The sequence below is a fragment of the Oncorhynchus tshawytscha genome, linkage group LG06 (assembly GCF_018296145.1).
Source record: "Oncorhynchus tshawytscha isolate Ot180627B linkage group LG06, Otsh_v2.0, whole genome shotgun sequence".
Taxonomy (NCBI): Eukaryota; Metazoa; Chordata; class Actinopteri; order Salmoniformes; family Salmonidae; genus Oncorhynchus; species Oncorhynchus tshawytscha.
Genome location: NC_056434.1, coordinates 61,964,289 through 61,980,636, shown reverse-complemented (window position 1 = coordinate 61,980,636; position 16,348 = coordinate 61,964,289). Strand labels below are relative to the sequence as shown.

Sequence of the window (16,348 nt, the reverse complement as noted above, 5' to 3'; positions counted from 1 at the left end):
CAGAAACAGACCCCACAGAGCCCCAGGACCGCAACACAATTAGACCCAACCAAATAATGAGAAAACAAAAAGATAATTACTTCACACATTGGGAAGAATTAACAAAAACCTGAGCAAACTAGAATGCTATTTGGCCCTAAACAGAGAGTACACAGTGGCAGAATACCTGACCAATATGACTGACCCAAAATTAAGGAAAGCTTTGACTATGTACAGACTCAGTGAGCATAGCATTGCCATTGAGAAAGGTCGCTGTAGGCAGACATGGCTCTTAAGAGAAGACAGGCTATGTGCACACTGCCAACAAAATGAGGTGGGAACTGAGCTGCACTTCCTGACCTCTTGCCAAATGTATGACCATATTAGAGACACATGTTTCCCTCAGATTACACAGACCGACAAAGACTTCGAAAAGCAAGTCCAATTTTGATAAATTCCCATATCTATTGTGTGAAATACCAGTGTGCAATCACGGCAGCAAGATTTGTGACCTGTTGCCACAAGAAAAGGGGAACTAGTGAAGAACAAACACCATTTTAAATACATCCCATATTTATGTTTATTTATTTATCGTACATAATATGACATTTTAAATGTCTTTTGGAACTTTTGTCAGTGTAATATTTCTGTTCACTTTTTATTGTTTATTTCACTTTTGTGAAATATGGTTCGCATGCCAATAAAGCCCCTTGAATTGAACCTACGCAAGACACAAGGGGAGAGAGAGAAGTAATGACTGAAAAGGTGAGAGAGAGAGAGAGAGAGAGAGAGAGAGACAGAGAGAGACAGAGAGAGACAGAGAGAGACAGAGAGAGAGAAAGTAATGACTGAAAAGGTGAGAGAGAGAGAGAGAGAGAGAGAGAGAGAGAGAGAGAGAGAGAGAGAAGTAATGACTGAAAAGGTGAGAGAGAGAGAGACAGAGAGAGAGAGAGAGAGAAGTAATGACTGAAAAGGTGAGAGAGAGAGACAGAGTCAGAGAGAGAGAGAGAGAGAGAGAGAGAGAGAATTCATGTGTGGCCCTGGGGAGGGGCTTCTGTCAGCTGCCTGGGGTGCTGTTGGGAAGATCATACTCATCCTGTTTTCCTGATCCTGACACCTCTTGGTTCCTAGTGCTTCCTCCTGCTACACCTTGTGGCTCCTCCCATGGCAGCATGTGCTGCTTCCTCTCACACTTCCTCTCAACCTGACGGATCTCCTACAGCAGTAGTTCTCAACTGGTTTTGCCTTGGGACCCAAATTGAACCAGGTTGAGGTTGTCTCAGTCGCAATCCAATATTCGCATTGCGTTTTTTTGTTGTTGCCAAAATGCTATCTGGAAAATTATTTTTAATGCTATATTGGTCGGTAAACATACCAAGGAAACACCAGTCCCATCTTTTTCAATGTCCATTTTTACCATATTCTTGATGAAGAATGTCAAGCACACTGGTTTGAGACCACAAAATCAACCACATCTGCTAAATAGCACTGCTAATAACTCTATATTGAAAAAAAAACTGTGATTGAAGAAAAAATAAGTTTATTATAAAAATGTAAAATAAATAGGTTTATAATCATTTCTACACACTTTTTCTACCTGCTTTTAGTCATTTAAGTTCTTTTTTTTTTTTACTCAGACATTCATGGCCATTCAAAACCTCCCATGACCTAAATTTGGGTCGTGACCTACCGGTTGAGAATAGCTGTCCTACAGTACGTCTGACACATTTACACAGGCCTGATGACAGGTACACATAAACACACACTCACCCACCAGTTTTCTCTTATATGTTGAACGTATACATTGAATTTACAGCAAATTAAACAGAATATTATCTCCACATTTTTAGCTGTGTTGCTCCCTGTATAGAAACCTCTCAGGTGATGACGTTTTGTCGTTCATTCATGATCTTTGATATTTCACCAGACCTCCCTGGTCTTAAACCTTACTGATGATCAAAGCCATAACAGCAGAATTGACATCTAAAAGCTCAACATCTCTCGGGATATTAGGATTTAGTTTAATTACCTGTATCTCACCTCCACAGCCACAGGTTGAACTCACATTTATTAGCACCAATAACACTGGTGAGTGATGTATGTTGAAGGAGAATAATGAGGGAATCATCAGCCAGGTGATTAGAGAGCTAATGCGGTGGAAAGGAACAGGAGAAGGGGAACCGAGCACCACTCCCAGTTGATGCGCGCGTGCGTGTGTGTGTATGTGTGTGTGTGTGTCACATGAATATGCCTGCGTTCTTACATGCATGTCTGCAAGTGTGAGAGTGTGCATGTGTAGTCAGTCAGGGAGAAGTGAAACTCATTATGAAACAGATGTCTCCATAGGCTCCGAGTAAGCTCTGCTTTATAAGGCTTGGAGGAACTCGTCATCACTAAGCCACCATCCTCCCACACACACAGCCCCAACTGGAAGTTTGGAATCGCATCAGCGGAAGAATCAGATACAATATGCTTCCATGCAATATCTCTCAAATGTATTCCCTAACTCTGACTATTCTTTAAAGGTGCTTTTGATCACCTTGGACTGTCAGCAAAACAGCCCTCACAGTGCACATAAAGACTATATTACACACTGGCAGCGAGTATTAAATACTGTCCGTGAGATTTATCGGGAAACTTCTTTTTTTAATAATGTTTGTGAGAAGCGGCATTGTTGTTGTGCAGCTTAACATTACCGCACACAATGCAATGACAAGCTGCAGTATTACCCTCTATCACAGCCAGTCTGAAAATGTGTGCTATCAACACCCCCCCCCCACCCCATCCCCCGCCCCATCCCCCTTCCCCTGGTGTTGGCGTTGGCCACTAGCCGCCCAATGGCATGGAGAAAGATCCATCATTGTTGGTGAGAAGCGACACAGCCACTGCCCATATCAGTGTGGCATGCCCAGCATAAGGGTCAGCACTTTCCAGCCCTTGCGGGCACCTCAGCTGTTGTGCCTTCATCATGACATACCTGCAGATGCTTCTCATTTGTAGGTTAATGTATCTGATGGGGGCCAGAGTCAGTGCATTGGTATGTGAAGCAAGGCAGACCCACATACAAAAAAGACTAAATACTATAGTATTCACTGTGGTGTTTTTGTGGACTACCACTGTTAATGCGGACTAAAGTACAAAAACACTACAATGAATACTGATACTGTAGTATTTACTGTAGTATAATCTATTATACTGTAGTATTTATAGTTAACTGGTAGTAATTAATGTTGTGTTTTTGCAGACTGTACTATAATGTAGTATTTTTGCAGACAATACTGTAGTATTTAGTATAGCGTTCCTGTTTTATTATCTTTGAAATAGAAGTGGAAGCTTTCACCTTCAAGAAATCTACTGGAAAAATACTAACAGAGCAAATTTTCCATGACAGACAGACAGACAGACAGACAGACAGACAGACAGACAGACAGACAGACAGACAGGCAGACAGACAGACAGACAGACAGACAGACAGACAGACAGACAGACAGACAGACAGACAGACAGACAGACAGACAGACAGACAGACAGACAGACAGACAGACAGACAGACAGACAGACAGACAGACAGACAGACAGACAGACAGACAGGCAGACAGGCAAGCAGGACTGGGGTCCGAATAAATTGTTCAGGCTTTCTCCTTTCATAAACTGAACTAAATGTTCAGACCTTCTGCTCTTTTCTATAACCTGTAGGGAACACAATACTATATGGTATATACTTGGCATGTAGGTTTCTCCCTTAATGGTGGCATAAATTGCGATATGGGGAGGGGAATGGGCAGGGTATATGCAAATAAGATACTGTAGTATTTACTTGGATATATGCTTTATAGCAGCAATAAAGGTGGAATAGCTTAACAAAGACTGATTGTATTATGTTGTTTTTCCTTACCGTGAATATCTTGTTGTGATTTTCCGTGGTTGTCCGTCTCAGACATGCGTATTGAGAAACGCTGGCAGCAGCAGTGGGTGGAGAACATTCTGTCACTGTGGATGAAGTATCCTGTATACAAAACCAAAAATACAGTAGATTTGAATTCATTGCAAAAAGTATACGTGGGAGTCATATTCACCAGCAATCAAATGAAAAATCACAGTTGAAGGGATTCTGGATCATAGAAAATGTGACAAAAGTGGGTTTCAAAAGTTATGTGAGATTGTTCTGGGTTCTGAAAGCAGAACAGCAATAAAAGAGGTTGAAAATACACCAGTCCCCACATCACCAGGGCAACAGTCTAATGACACTCATCACACAGTCTGGTGGTATCCAAATCCATTACTCCAGCTAACCTGTAACACATCAAGAATTCTGCAAACCCATAATCCAATTTGCCATTTGTAAATTGCATTTTCAGTCCGACAGAAGAAATTGCTCAATTGTAATATTTCAAAAGGATTACAGATGAAATGTTAATGTTCTCGTAGACAATTAGACACCTACAATAGAACATTGTGTCTGTGAAAATTACCCATGGTATTTTCAGGTAGTTTGGGTATACTGTGACACAGATGAGAATTGTAGGGAGTTCATGTCACCATGCTATGTTGACAGAGACTTTTAAAGAAGGAACAGGGGTGTTAAGACGAAGACAATTAAAAAGTGCTTGGCATCGCTCCAGGTCTCCCACATTGGGAGGGTTAAATCAATCAAAATGTTTCAAAAATCTAAAGCTTGGGACTATAAGGTTCTATCGGCAAAAAGATCATTCTCAGATAATTGGCTTTAAAGTTCCAAACCCTTTTTGGTTTGACTGGTGTCAGCATTTTTTATATTGTACTCTTGAACCCAACAAAATTAAATTGGGGTATTTAGAGTACTATATACTGTAGGTAGAGAACATTGAACAGAACAAGGCTATGTCAATAACTCAGGAGCCTTTAAGTCCCAAGCTCTCGAAATGTTCATCAGTTCTTCCCTTACCAGAAGTCTCTAATGTTCTTAAAAAGTGTTGAATAGCTCTGAATATATTTCATGGCACCAGATTTTCTGCCAATCGAAAGTGAAACGTACCTTTTCCTCTCTTACACAGATCAGAATAGAACATACTTTTTTTTTTTTTTTAAGTATGCACAGGGAGTTGGAGGTAGGCATGATACAATTGGGTTTAGTTATTATACAGGCCTACAATGTATCCAGCTCTAACAGACTTCCATGTTGTACGCTCCCTTCTGCCCTTCTCTCCCCAAGGCTCACTTCCTGCTAAACTCAGAGAGGATCTATTGATTAAATGTCCACATTTAAAAGTCTGTTGAATTTATAAAGTTGGACACCTATGCTCCACGGTCTCGACCCTTTCACAGACCCTTTCACATCTGCTGCTAGTGGGAGAGGTGAGTGATGCTGGACCCCAGATGCCCGCTCCTCAGACTAACTGTGTGTGTGTGTGTGTGTGTGTGGAATGAACACACCTCTCCGTCTGTGTGAATACAATTAACCTGAACAGACAGCCCCTGTCTGTATCTGTAGACACACACACAAGCATGCACAGGCCCGCCTGCTCGCCCGCACCCATGCAAGCAAGCGGGCAGGAATGCAAGCACATACGCATGCACGCACCAGGCACGCTCGCATGCACGTGTGTGTTCGTGCGTGCATGCCCGGTACGTGCGTGCGTTCCTGACTGCTTGCTTGCATGGGTGCGGGGCGAGCAGACGGGTCTGTGTGTGTGTCTATACTGTCTGTTCAGGTTAATTGTAAACACACAGACGGAGAGGTGTGTTCAGGCAGGTTAATGAATTCCTCACGGACTACCGATTAGGGTTAGGGGTCACAGAGGCCGCCACTCCTACGGGGGGCACTAGCCCTTCTTAAGAGAAGATTGATGACAGCCACCGCACAGGGACAACACATGTCTGTGTTCCCAGGCCTGACACATCTCTCCGATCCAGCAATCATTCCCACAATCTCATGCACACTGCCTCCTCTCTCCTTGTTCTCACCAGCCTACCACCTATTCCACATCCCATTCAACTTACGCAAAACAGCCTCTGTAGCCCATTGTATGCATGCCGGTAAGTAACCAATGGAAATATTACATTTCAATGGGTTTTTAAAACTTGTATTTCTCCATAGTAGCAGCATTTAGGGTACAAGGTGGAATATTTCTGGTTGTAAAACACATAATGTTTTTAGAGTGGAAGGAAGAGCCTGAGGCAAATGTGTTAGCGAAGCCAGCTCTGCGAATATTGTGTCTCTTCACAAGGCTCTTAAATAGATTTATAACTCATAAAAAACAATCTATTGGAAGTACGGCACACATAAATGCCACAGTCTATTGCCTTGTTGTATATAGAAAAGGGATACATCACAGGAGAAGCAGTAAAAGAGCCCTGTGGTTACCTTAGGAGAAAGGCTGATAAATGTCAACATTGCATCATTAGCTCAGCTGCTTAAATGACACAGGCAAAATACATCTATTGATGGGCCACATTTTAGCATGTCATATGGACTAGCACAAATGGGTGCTCAGGAATGGGAAATACGCATGTTCATATCGGTTGTTGTATAACTCAGGCACACGCTTGTTGTCATAACTCTACACAACGCTGTCAGAGAGCCATTCTTTTGAACACTGTTGTGCTGAGGTTGGTAGGAAGTGGACCTGGGTTTAAAAACTATCGGAAATATTTCAAATATTTTTAGCGTTTGGTTTAGCCTTTGCCAGATGGGCGGGGTTTGCACTTTTGGGACTTTTATATTGGTTGCACTGCGCCAGGCAATCTGAGTCAAGCCCAGCCCAGCTAAAGTATTTGAAGTGATTTCAAATGTTATTTGAACCCAGGGATGGTGGGAAGAAGGGAAGAACGTCTGTCTCTGTTTTCCCCACTGAGGGTAGAGAGATAGACTGTCCATCTAAACCAGGCAGCATATTTCTTTATTTTAGGCCCATATGTTGCGGAGGCTCCCACAGTGCCATCCAGGAGAAACAAATCTGTCTGTGTGTTGGTTAGCGGCGAGCGCCGAGCTGATGGGTCTATTTGGCACGCGAAAGCATTATGGGGTATCCTTCTGCTGCTGTCAAGCAAACTGAAATGTGATAATGTGAGCGTAGGCTATAGAAAGGTAAATGTGTTTACAATTCGTCTACAATTCCTCTCTGGTAGGTATATTTGACAGGCACACACACACACAAATGTGCGCACACACACACGTACGCGCACATGCACACACACACACACACACACATGCACATGCACACACACACACAATAAAGCTCCCATTTGACAGATGTTAGCATTTAATATTGATATAGCATTGAACTTTGGATAAAGGATTTATCTTGTATTACTCATTTGCTGAGCATCAACAATATATTTGACATACTGACTTGTCAAGTCTTGCCATATGGTAATTAGTATTGCAAATGTCGTTGAGAAAATGGACTCAGTATGTTCAAGGTCACATTGTATTGTTCGCCTGTCCTTGTCATATCTATGATTCTAGTGCCCATCATTCTTTCATGGACTTTACAGGCCATTCTTCTCTATATCTGCAGTCTACCATAAATGAACATTTTTGTTCTGTTGCATATTTATTATTTATTAATAAATTATGTTCATTAATAAAACCTCCCTTTACAGTTTACAGCACCATATACTGCTCAGTCCATGGCCATTGCACTCTCCACACACACACACACAAAAATGCACATCACAGTAGGTATAGTTAAACTCTAATTAATTTACTGATAATATAATAATACTATTCATATTTAACTCTGTGTGTGCGTGTGTGCGAGTGCATGTGTGTGTGTCCAACTTACACTTTTCGAACGTACCTGGCCTACCAATTTGCTAGCCTCAGTCATTGTGAGCTAGGTGACTAGTCTGAAAAAGACTGGAGGCCCGTGGCCTTAACCAGTTCCAACACCTCCTGGTCATCCGAGCTCACCCGCTGCCTGCCCTGTAGAGATTCCACTACCTCATCCTCATCCGCACACTCAACCCAAGCTGTTCTCTTCCACTGCTGGATGACTCATACGAGACTCTTGTAAAACTTGGCGATGCGCCTCATCTCTTTTGAGGAGGTGGGAAGCTGGTTGTAGAAGCAGGTGAGGAGCTGGTTGTAATAGTACCAGATCTGAGTTACTGTATCTGTCTGCACCGGCCTTCCCAGTGCTTTTACAACTGGATATCTCAGAGAGAGATGATACATCACGCCAGGTAGAGGTAGCAGGCTGGAAAACATGAAGCCATGGCAAGATTTGAGGTTTTCTACTCAGATAATGAATAGGTTAACAGTGTAGATAGTAGGGTACAGTAGGTAGAGAGGCACTTACTGTGCACACCTGCCTCCCATCCCTGTAGCAGAGGATGCCTGAGAGAGTGGGCTTGGTGGTGTTGAGGTGGGATTCTGTGGGGAGGAGACTTTCAGGCCAGGAAAATACTGTTGTCCCTGTCCCCTCCACAGTATATACTGGTCAATTCGCTCAACGTAGATGGCTATTTTTGACAAATGGATAATCTCAGATAGCAGAAACAAGTCGCATGCCTGGTCTTGAGGTTGTTACCACAAAACTGAGTTCCAACCAATCAAACATTCCAAATTCTACATAATTTACTGTGTGTGCTTGTGTGATTTCATTCTGAATTGCCATGGCAATGTAGAGGCCTGACAATTGCCAGGGTCGCAGGTAGCCGAGGGGTTAAGTCTTGAAGCGTGGAATCAGATTGGTCGGACCAGCGTTGAACAGACCTGAGCGAGGGAGCTTCTTGTTTTAGTTTCTGTCTGTAGGCAGGGAGCAACAAAATGGAGTCATGGTCAGCTTTTCCGAAAGGAGGGCGGGGGAGGGCCGCCCATGGCAGCCATGGGGATTTGTAAGGGATAGTCATTATTTTCCATAGAACGCATAGCCCCTCATTGATTATCCTTTTTTTTAAACATGTTTTTACCTTGGCTATAATTTAACACATTTGCCACTAGAAATGTGTTCAACATCCACTGAAGTAGCTAGCAAGTGGTAACCAAACAAACTACTTGTTTCTGATTGGCTTGAAGGGCATTCTAGTGCATGCATTATTTTCCTATAACTTACGGTATAATTCAATGACTATAGTTCATTCCTAGTTTGAGCTGCTTTTGAATGCAAAAGTCGAATTGAAAACATTATTGGCATTGTTAAATTCGATTTTCATAATGGCAAACTAGGACAGATTGTTATGTTGTTAGCTACAGTGCATTTGTCATAGAGAAGCTTTTATTCTCTATTTTGGTTAGGCCAGGGTGTGACTAGGGTAGGCATTCTAGTTTCTTTATTTCTATGTTTTCTGTTTCTATGGTTTGGCCGGGTATGGTTCTCAATCAGGGACAGCTGTCTATTGTTGTTTCTAAATGGGAAACATACTTAGGCAGCCTGTTTTGTCACCTTAGTTGTGGGTAGTTGTCTGTGTTCGTGGCCTGCATAGCCCTAGTTCGTTTTTGTTGTGTCTTGTTTTTGTTGGCGACATTATCAAGTAAAAATAAATATGCACCTTGGTCCAGTCATTTCCCTGAAGACGATTGTGACAGAACTACACATCACAAACGGACCAAGCAGCGTGGTAAAGAGGACTGGACATGGGAGGACATCCTGAATGGGAAAGGATCCTGGACGTGGGAAGAGATCCTGGTGGGAAAGGATTGCCTGCCGTGGGAGCAGCTGGAAGCAGTGAGGAATGCGGAGGCAGCGAGTAAAAGGGCCCAGGATTACATGGGGTCACGGCTGGCACGAAAGACCGGGAGTCCACTCCACAAACATTTTGGGGGGTAGCACACGAGGAAATTGGCTGAGTCAGGTTGGAGACTTGAGCCAACTCCCGTGCTTACCGTAGGGAGCGTGGTACTGGTCAGGCACCGTGTTATGCGGTGGAGCGCACGGTGTCTCCAGTGCGCACTCATAGCCCTGTGCACTATATTCCAGCTCCCCGCATCTGCCGGGCTAGAGTGGGCATCCAGCCAGGACGGAGGGTGCCGGCTCAGCGCGTCTGGCATCCAGTGCGTCTCTACGGCCCAGGATATCCTGCGCTGGCTCTGCGCACTGTGTCTCCCACATTTACCGGGCGAAACAAACCATCCAGCCAGGACGGGTTGTGCCGGATCTACGCTTGAGACCTCCAGTGCGCCTCCATGGCCCGGTGAGTTCTGTGCCTGCTCCCAGAACCAGGCCTCCTGTATGTCTCCCCAGCCTGGTGAGTCCTGTGCCTGCTCCCAGAACCAGGCCTCCTGTATGTTTCCCCAACCTGGTGAGTCCTGTGCCATCTCCCAGAACCAGGCCTCCAGTAGGTCTCCTCAGCCTGGTGAGCCCTGTGGCAGCTCCACTCACCAGGCCTCCTGTACGTCTCTTCAGTCCAGTGATGATCCATGGCACGAAGCCTCCAGCGATGATCCATGGCACGAAGCCTCCAGCGATGATCCATGGCACGAAGACTCCAGTGATGATCCATGGCACGAAGCCTCCAGTGATGATCCATAGTACGAAGCCTCGTTTTTCCAAAAAAGGGAGGTTTGCACTAAATTCACCAATTTAGTGTTGATTTTCTTCTCAGCTGCATCCAATTCAGTATCAACTATCACAAGATTGTAACCTCTTGTGTATAGATGCACTGGGTGTCCCAAGATTACATAGGCTATAATTACCTACCCGGGAATGCACACTCTTCAAATTTCCACAGAATTTTGTTGCTAGCATTTGCCCCCAAAAAGCGTACCATCTGAGTTACAAAACCTATAACATATAGGTCCACCTGGCTTCCCGAGTAGTGCAGCAGTCTAAGGCACTGCATTGCAGTGCTAGAGGCGTCACTACAGACCTGGGTTCGATCCCAGGATGTATCACCACCGGCCGTGATCGGGAGTCCCATAGGGTGGCTCGCACAATTGGCCCAGCGTCGGAGGGTTTGGCCAGGGGGACTTTACTTGGCTCATCGAGCTCTAAATGATTCCTTGTGGCAGTCCGGGCGCCTGCAGGCTGACCTCAGTAGTCAGGTGAACAGTGTTTCCTCTGACACATTGGTGCGGCTGGCTTCCGAGATAAGCGGGCAGGTATTAAGAAGCGCGGTTTGGCGGGTCATGTTTCGTGGGATGCATGACTTGACCTTCATCTCCCGAGCCCATTGGGGAGTTGCAGCGATGAGACAAGATCGAAATTTGGGAGAAGGGGGTAAAATGCAAAAATCTTTAAAAAACTCAAAATTATATAGGTCAACCTCACTGACTGGGGTCTACCATACTGGTGTCATCCTTAAGTGTGTGTCATCCTCAACTGGGATGATAAACACACAAGTGCACCACAGAATACATGCAAAATCTGCATAGTTACTAGTGTTAAAGAATTTAGCTAGTTAAAATTAACTGTATCTTGAGGGGTACTTACAGTACTTGTCGTTAATATGTACTTACTGTAAATAGTATATTACCCATCGTGACAACCCTGGCCATTATTTTAATGCTTCCCGGAAGCACCATCCAAGTGGGAGGATAAACATACCAGTACACCACAGAGTACATGTAATATCTGCATAAGTACATTGTAATTACTAGGTGTTACAAGGTACGTTTCTAGTTAAAATGAAGTGTATCTTGAAGGGTATTTACTTGTAACTATTGTGTACCTACAAAGTATGTTACCCATCCTGACAATCTAATCGCCGGCTTCTAAAAGCGCCATCCAAGTGAGAAAATAAACACACTAATACAACACAGAGTACGTATCTGCAATATCTGCATAAGTACAAGGTAGTCACTTGTAACAGGATTTAGCTATTGAAATTTAAGTCTAATTTACCATTTTCCTATGACCAATTTCTATATAATTACTTACTACTCATGACCAAGTAAAAATACCTACAAACAAAATATGAGCTTTTCCTTTAATCAACTTTATTACAATGTAAAAAGACCTAAGATTAATTAATTGGTTAATAATTAGTTTAAACAAAGATATGCCTACTCATAAAAATAACTATTCTAGTGGTGGTGAGTAGTAGTCTAGATAGTTAATTTACAAGGTTAAAAAACTAGTTAGCTAGCATGCTAGCATGCTAGTTTATCCCAAAAAATCTCAACAGATTGCACGGAAGGTCTATTCTGTAGATGGTAACTAGTTAGCTAGCTAGCCTAGTTGGTAGGCCTAATAAAAACACCAGAGAAGCTAACATTAACTAGCTAGAGTTAACTAACTAGCCAACACTAGGCTAGCTAGCTGCTAGTTAGCTACATCATTAACTACCTCAAATCAAATTTTATTGGTCACGTATACATATTTAGCAGATGTTATTGCGGTGTAGCGAAATGCTTGTGTTCCTAGCTCCAACAGTGCAGTAGTATCTAACAATTCACAACATTACACACAAATATACAATACCGTTCAAAAGTTTGGGGTCACTTAGAAATGTCCTTGTTTTTTTTTCAATTAAAGCACATTTTTTGGCCATTAAAATAACATCAAATTGATCAGAAATACAGTGTAGACATTGTTAATGTTGTAAATGACTATTGTAGCTGGAAATGGCAGATTTTTTATGGAATATCTACAAAGGTGTACAGAGGCCCATTATGAGCAACCATCACTCCTGTGTTCCAATGGCACGTTGTGTTAGCTAATCCAGGTTTATAATTTTAAAAGGCTAATTGATCATTAGAAAACCCTTTTGCAATTATGTTAGCACAGCTAAAAAACTGTTATTCTGATTAAAGAAGCAATAAACCTGGCCTTCTTTAGACTAGGAGTGGAGTTGGAGGCACCTGTGCACAACTGAGCAAGCAAGAGGACAATTACATTTGAGTGTCTAGTTTGAGAAACACACACCTCACAAGTCCTCAACTGGCAGCTTCATTAAATAGTACCCGCAAAACACCAGTCTCAATGTCAACAGTGAAGAAGCAACTCCGGGAGGCTGGCCTTCTAGGCAGAGTTGCAAATAAAAAGCCATATCTCAGACTGGCCAATCAAAAGAAAAGATTAAGATGGGCAAAAGAACACAGACACTGGACAGAGGAACTCTACCTAGAAGGCCAGCATCCCGAAGTCGCCTCTTCACTGTTGACGTTGAGACTGGTGTTTTGCGGGTACTATTTAATGAAACTAGACACTCTAATGTACTTGTCCTCTTGCTCAGTTGTGCACCAGGGCTTCCCACTCCTCTTTCTATTCTGTTTAGAGTCAGTTTGAGCTGTTCTGTGAAGGGAGTAGTACACAGTGTTGTACCAGATCTTCAGTTTCTTGACAATTTCTCACATGGGATAGCCTTAATTTCTCAGAACAAGAATAGACTGATGAGTTTCAGAAGAAAGATCTTTGTTTCTGGCCATTTTGAGCCTGTAATCGAACCCACAAAAGCTGATGCTCCACTGTATGTTTTCAGAACTACAAAATACTATATCAGTATAACAGTATCTATACAGTATTTAAATTGTTTTCCAAAATAATCTCTATTGCACACACACATGTACACACGTGCAAACACACACATATAGCGGGGAAATGCCCACCTACACTCAAACTGACCACAGGTTCCCTCACCGGAATACAGTGCCTGGTCTCCACAGTGACAGGTCTCCCCTCTCTCATGCTGTCCGTGAACCAGGAGATGTCCAGCACCTGCAGTCTGGAGACATCCCTCAGACCACTCCCCCGTAGCCATGCCCACAATGCCCCGGCCTGGTTATCCTCTGCCACCACGTGGGTGACCTCATCACTGCACAGGGAACAAGAAGAAGGGGGGTCACAGGTCAGTAAGTCTGCAGGTGTAATGCATGATTATGTGGTTACAAGTGGCAGTACACATCGCTACTGTAGAAGAGGTCCAGTGGTTACATAGAGCTGAGGACCCGAGGACAACGTCAGGAATGGCGAGCCAACTCTAGCACCGACATCACCATCATCAAACCACCAACTCGGCTGTCAGCAGAATAGAGACCTTCACCAAGAGCAGACAACATCCGTCCGAAGCTGTCAAGACTAGAATGACTTATCTTTTTTCTTCTGTATACTGCAATTCAGCTTTAAGATGTACATTTGTACCAGACAGCCTAACTAATAATAAATAAATAATGTATATGTATTGTAAGGCTTGTCATAAGCGGTGGTGTAAAGTACTTAAGTAAAAATACTTTAAAGTACTATGTAAGTGTTAAGGTTTTCTTCCTCTGAAGAGGAGGTGTAGCAGGAATCGGACCAAAATGCAGCATGGTTATCTTCATACATCTTTAATAAAGATACAACACAATAAACGTAAAAAACCCTAAACAGCCTTATCTGGTGCAAACAAACATAGAGACAGGAACAATCACCCACGAAACACTCAAAGAATATGGCTGCCTAAATATGGTTCCCAATCAGAGACAACGATAAACACCTGCCTCTGATTGAGAACCACTCTAGGCAACCATAGACTTACCTAGACAACTATACTACACCACAATCCCATAACCTACAAAAAACCCAAGACAAAACACACCACATAAATAACGCATGTCACACCCTGGCCTGACCAAAATAATAAAGAAAACACAAAATACTAAGACCAGAGCGTGACAGTAAGTAGTATTTTAGGGTATCTGTACTCCTAAAGAAAATATATACTTTTACTCCCATACATTTTCCCTGACACCCAAAAGTGACACCCAATATAACGTGTTGTCTTCCCTAACTGCCTCTGATCTGGTGGACTCACTTAACACAAATATTGCATTTGTAAATTATGTCTCAGTGTTGGAGTGTGCCACTGGCTGTCCATAAAAAAAATACTTTAAAAAACTGTGCTGTCTGGTTTGCTTAACATAAGTAATTTTATGTATAGCATTTACTTTGAACTTTTACTCAAGTATGACATTTGAGTACCCTTTCCACCACTGTACTTCAGTACATTTAAAACCTGATACTTTTAGACTTTTACTCAAGTAGTATTTTACTGGGTGACTTTCGCTCATTTTTTATTAAGGTACTGTATCTTTACTTTTACTCAAGTGTGTCAAATTAGTACTTTTTCCATCACTGGTCATAAGCATGTATGACACCCTCATGATGTCTTATTATCACTTCTCTGGATCAAAGGTCCCACTGAAGTGTTTAAAATGTCTCAGAGCCATCTACATGGCTCTAAAATGTCCCCTTTGCTTGGAACTTGCCTTGATCTGTAGATTGTGAATCTGTCTGATTGTAACATCAGTGGTTCCTTTTATGTCATAGAATTTAGTTGGAGTAGAAAGAGAACAACTTCACTGTCTTTATTTCTATTGTTTTAGAGAGATATATAAAGGTTTCAGATCCAGTGTGAGTCTTAGAAGGGACTACTATAACATGCCATGTATGGACTAGGACTGACTGAACAACATGCACCACAGCCTCCTCAGCAGGGCCTCTGAGCATCATTCAGATGTTTATGACTGAAAATACGCCCCTAAGAGTGGAGATGTGCATTCACATAGTGTATCACACAGCTCCATAGGAATCCTCACAACAGACATGTCTGGTTTTCCCCCAAAAGGAAACCCTCTCTGTTTAAGTACCATACCAATGAGCCAATCAGAGCGCCCGTGCGTGCATAATTATCCTCCCCATGCTCCTCCTTCTCCTCGCAGAGGTAAAACAGCATAACGGCTTCTTACGGCCCTCCCAGGACATCCCAACAGTCTAGCAGAGTGTCGCTTCTGGAGCCTAATCGGCCAAATCAGCGGTGAGACTAATCCTCTGTCTGACTGCTCTGTGTACTGGTTGGCTGGTTGGCCTGCCACTGAGACCAGGTTTAGAGAGGCTCCAAGACAATAACAGCCCCAGAGTGAGGCTCATCAGATAACACAAACAGTATGAGTGGGTAGAGCATATGAGCATATTCAATGGCTTTGCTCAGGTTTGAATATGACTATACGATTACAAAAAAGGAAAGTAATAATTCTGCACACTGCCAACACCAACTTTAGAAGTATATTGGGGTGAACTGAATCTTGATTTTTGCAGAAAAATAAATGGTATCACCCATCATCTTGGAAAAAGGAAAAAGAAAGTGTCCTTCAGACTGACAGCCTTGTTGATTCTAACAAGACAGGAAGTCCTTCAGACGGCCGCAATCGAATGTTGATTGATGTAGACATCCAACCCTGTGGTTAAATTGATAGGTACTGAATTTAGCCATGGTGGGTTTGTTCTTATAAACAAGGGGTAAAGAAAATGGTGCTCTCTCTCTCTCACACATGATCTTTTACACTCTGCCCTCCTTACAGAAACATAGCTCCTATAATCCAACCCTAACTTAGATATTTTTCCAACTTGTGTGAATGTAAAATGGCACAGCAGATGCAAATGAGCTAGCACGAAGCACTGCACCCGAAGAGAGTTCCCGGAACAGCGGGACCCTGAGCCCCAGTGCAGTGAGCAAGGATATGCTATAT

At 42.9% G+C, this 16,348-nt stretch overlaps 1 protein-coding gene across 1 annotated transcript in view; it reads right to left on the bottom strand.

Annotated features, from left to right (window-relative positions):
• The window catches only part of LOC112253405 (DNA nucleotidylexotransferase-like), a 142,248-nt gene that overhangs the window by 114,822 nt on the left and 11,078 nt on the right, over positions 1–16,348 (bottom strand). The window contains exons 2-3 of the mRNA XM_024425384.2: positions 13,482–13,656; positions 3,875–3,985 (exon numbers count right to left, since the gene is read on the bottom strand). Of these exons, the coding sequence (XP_024281152.1) occupies positions 3,875–3,985; positions 13,482–13,656 (286 nt within the window). The remainder of the gene's footprint in view (positions 1–3,874; positions 3,986–13,481; positions 13,657–16,348) is intronic.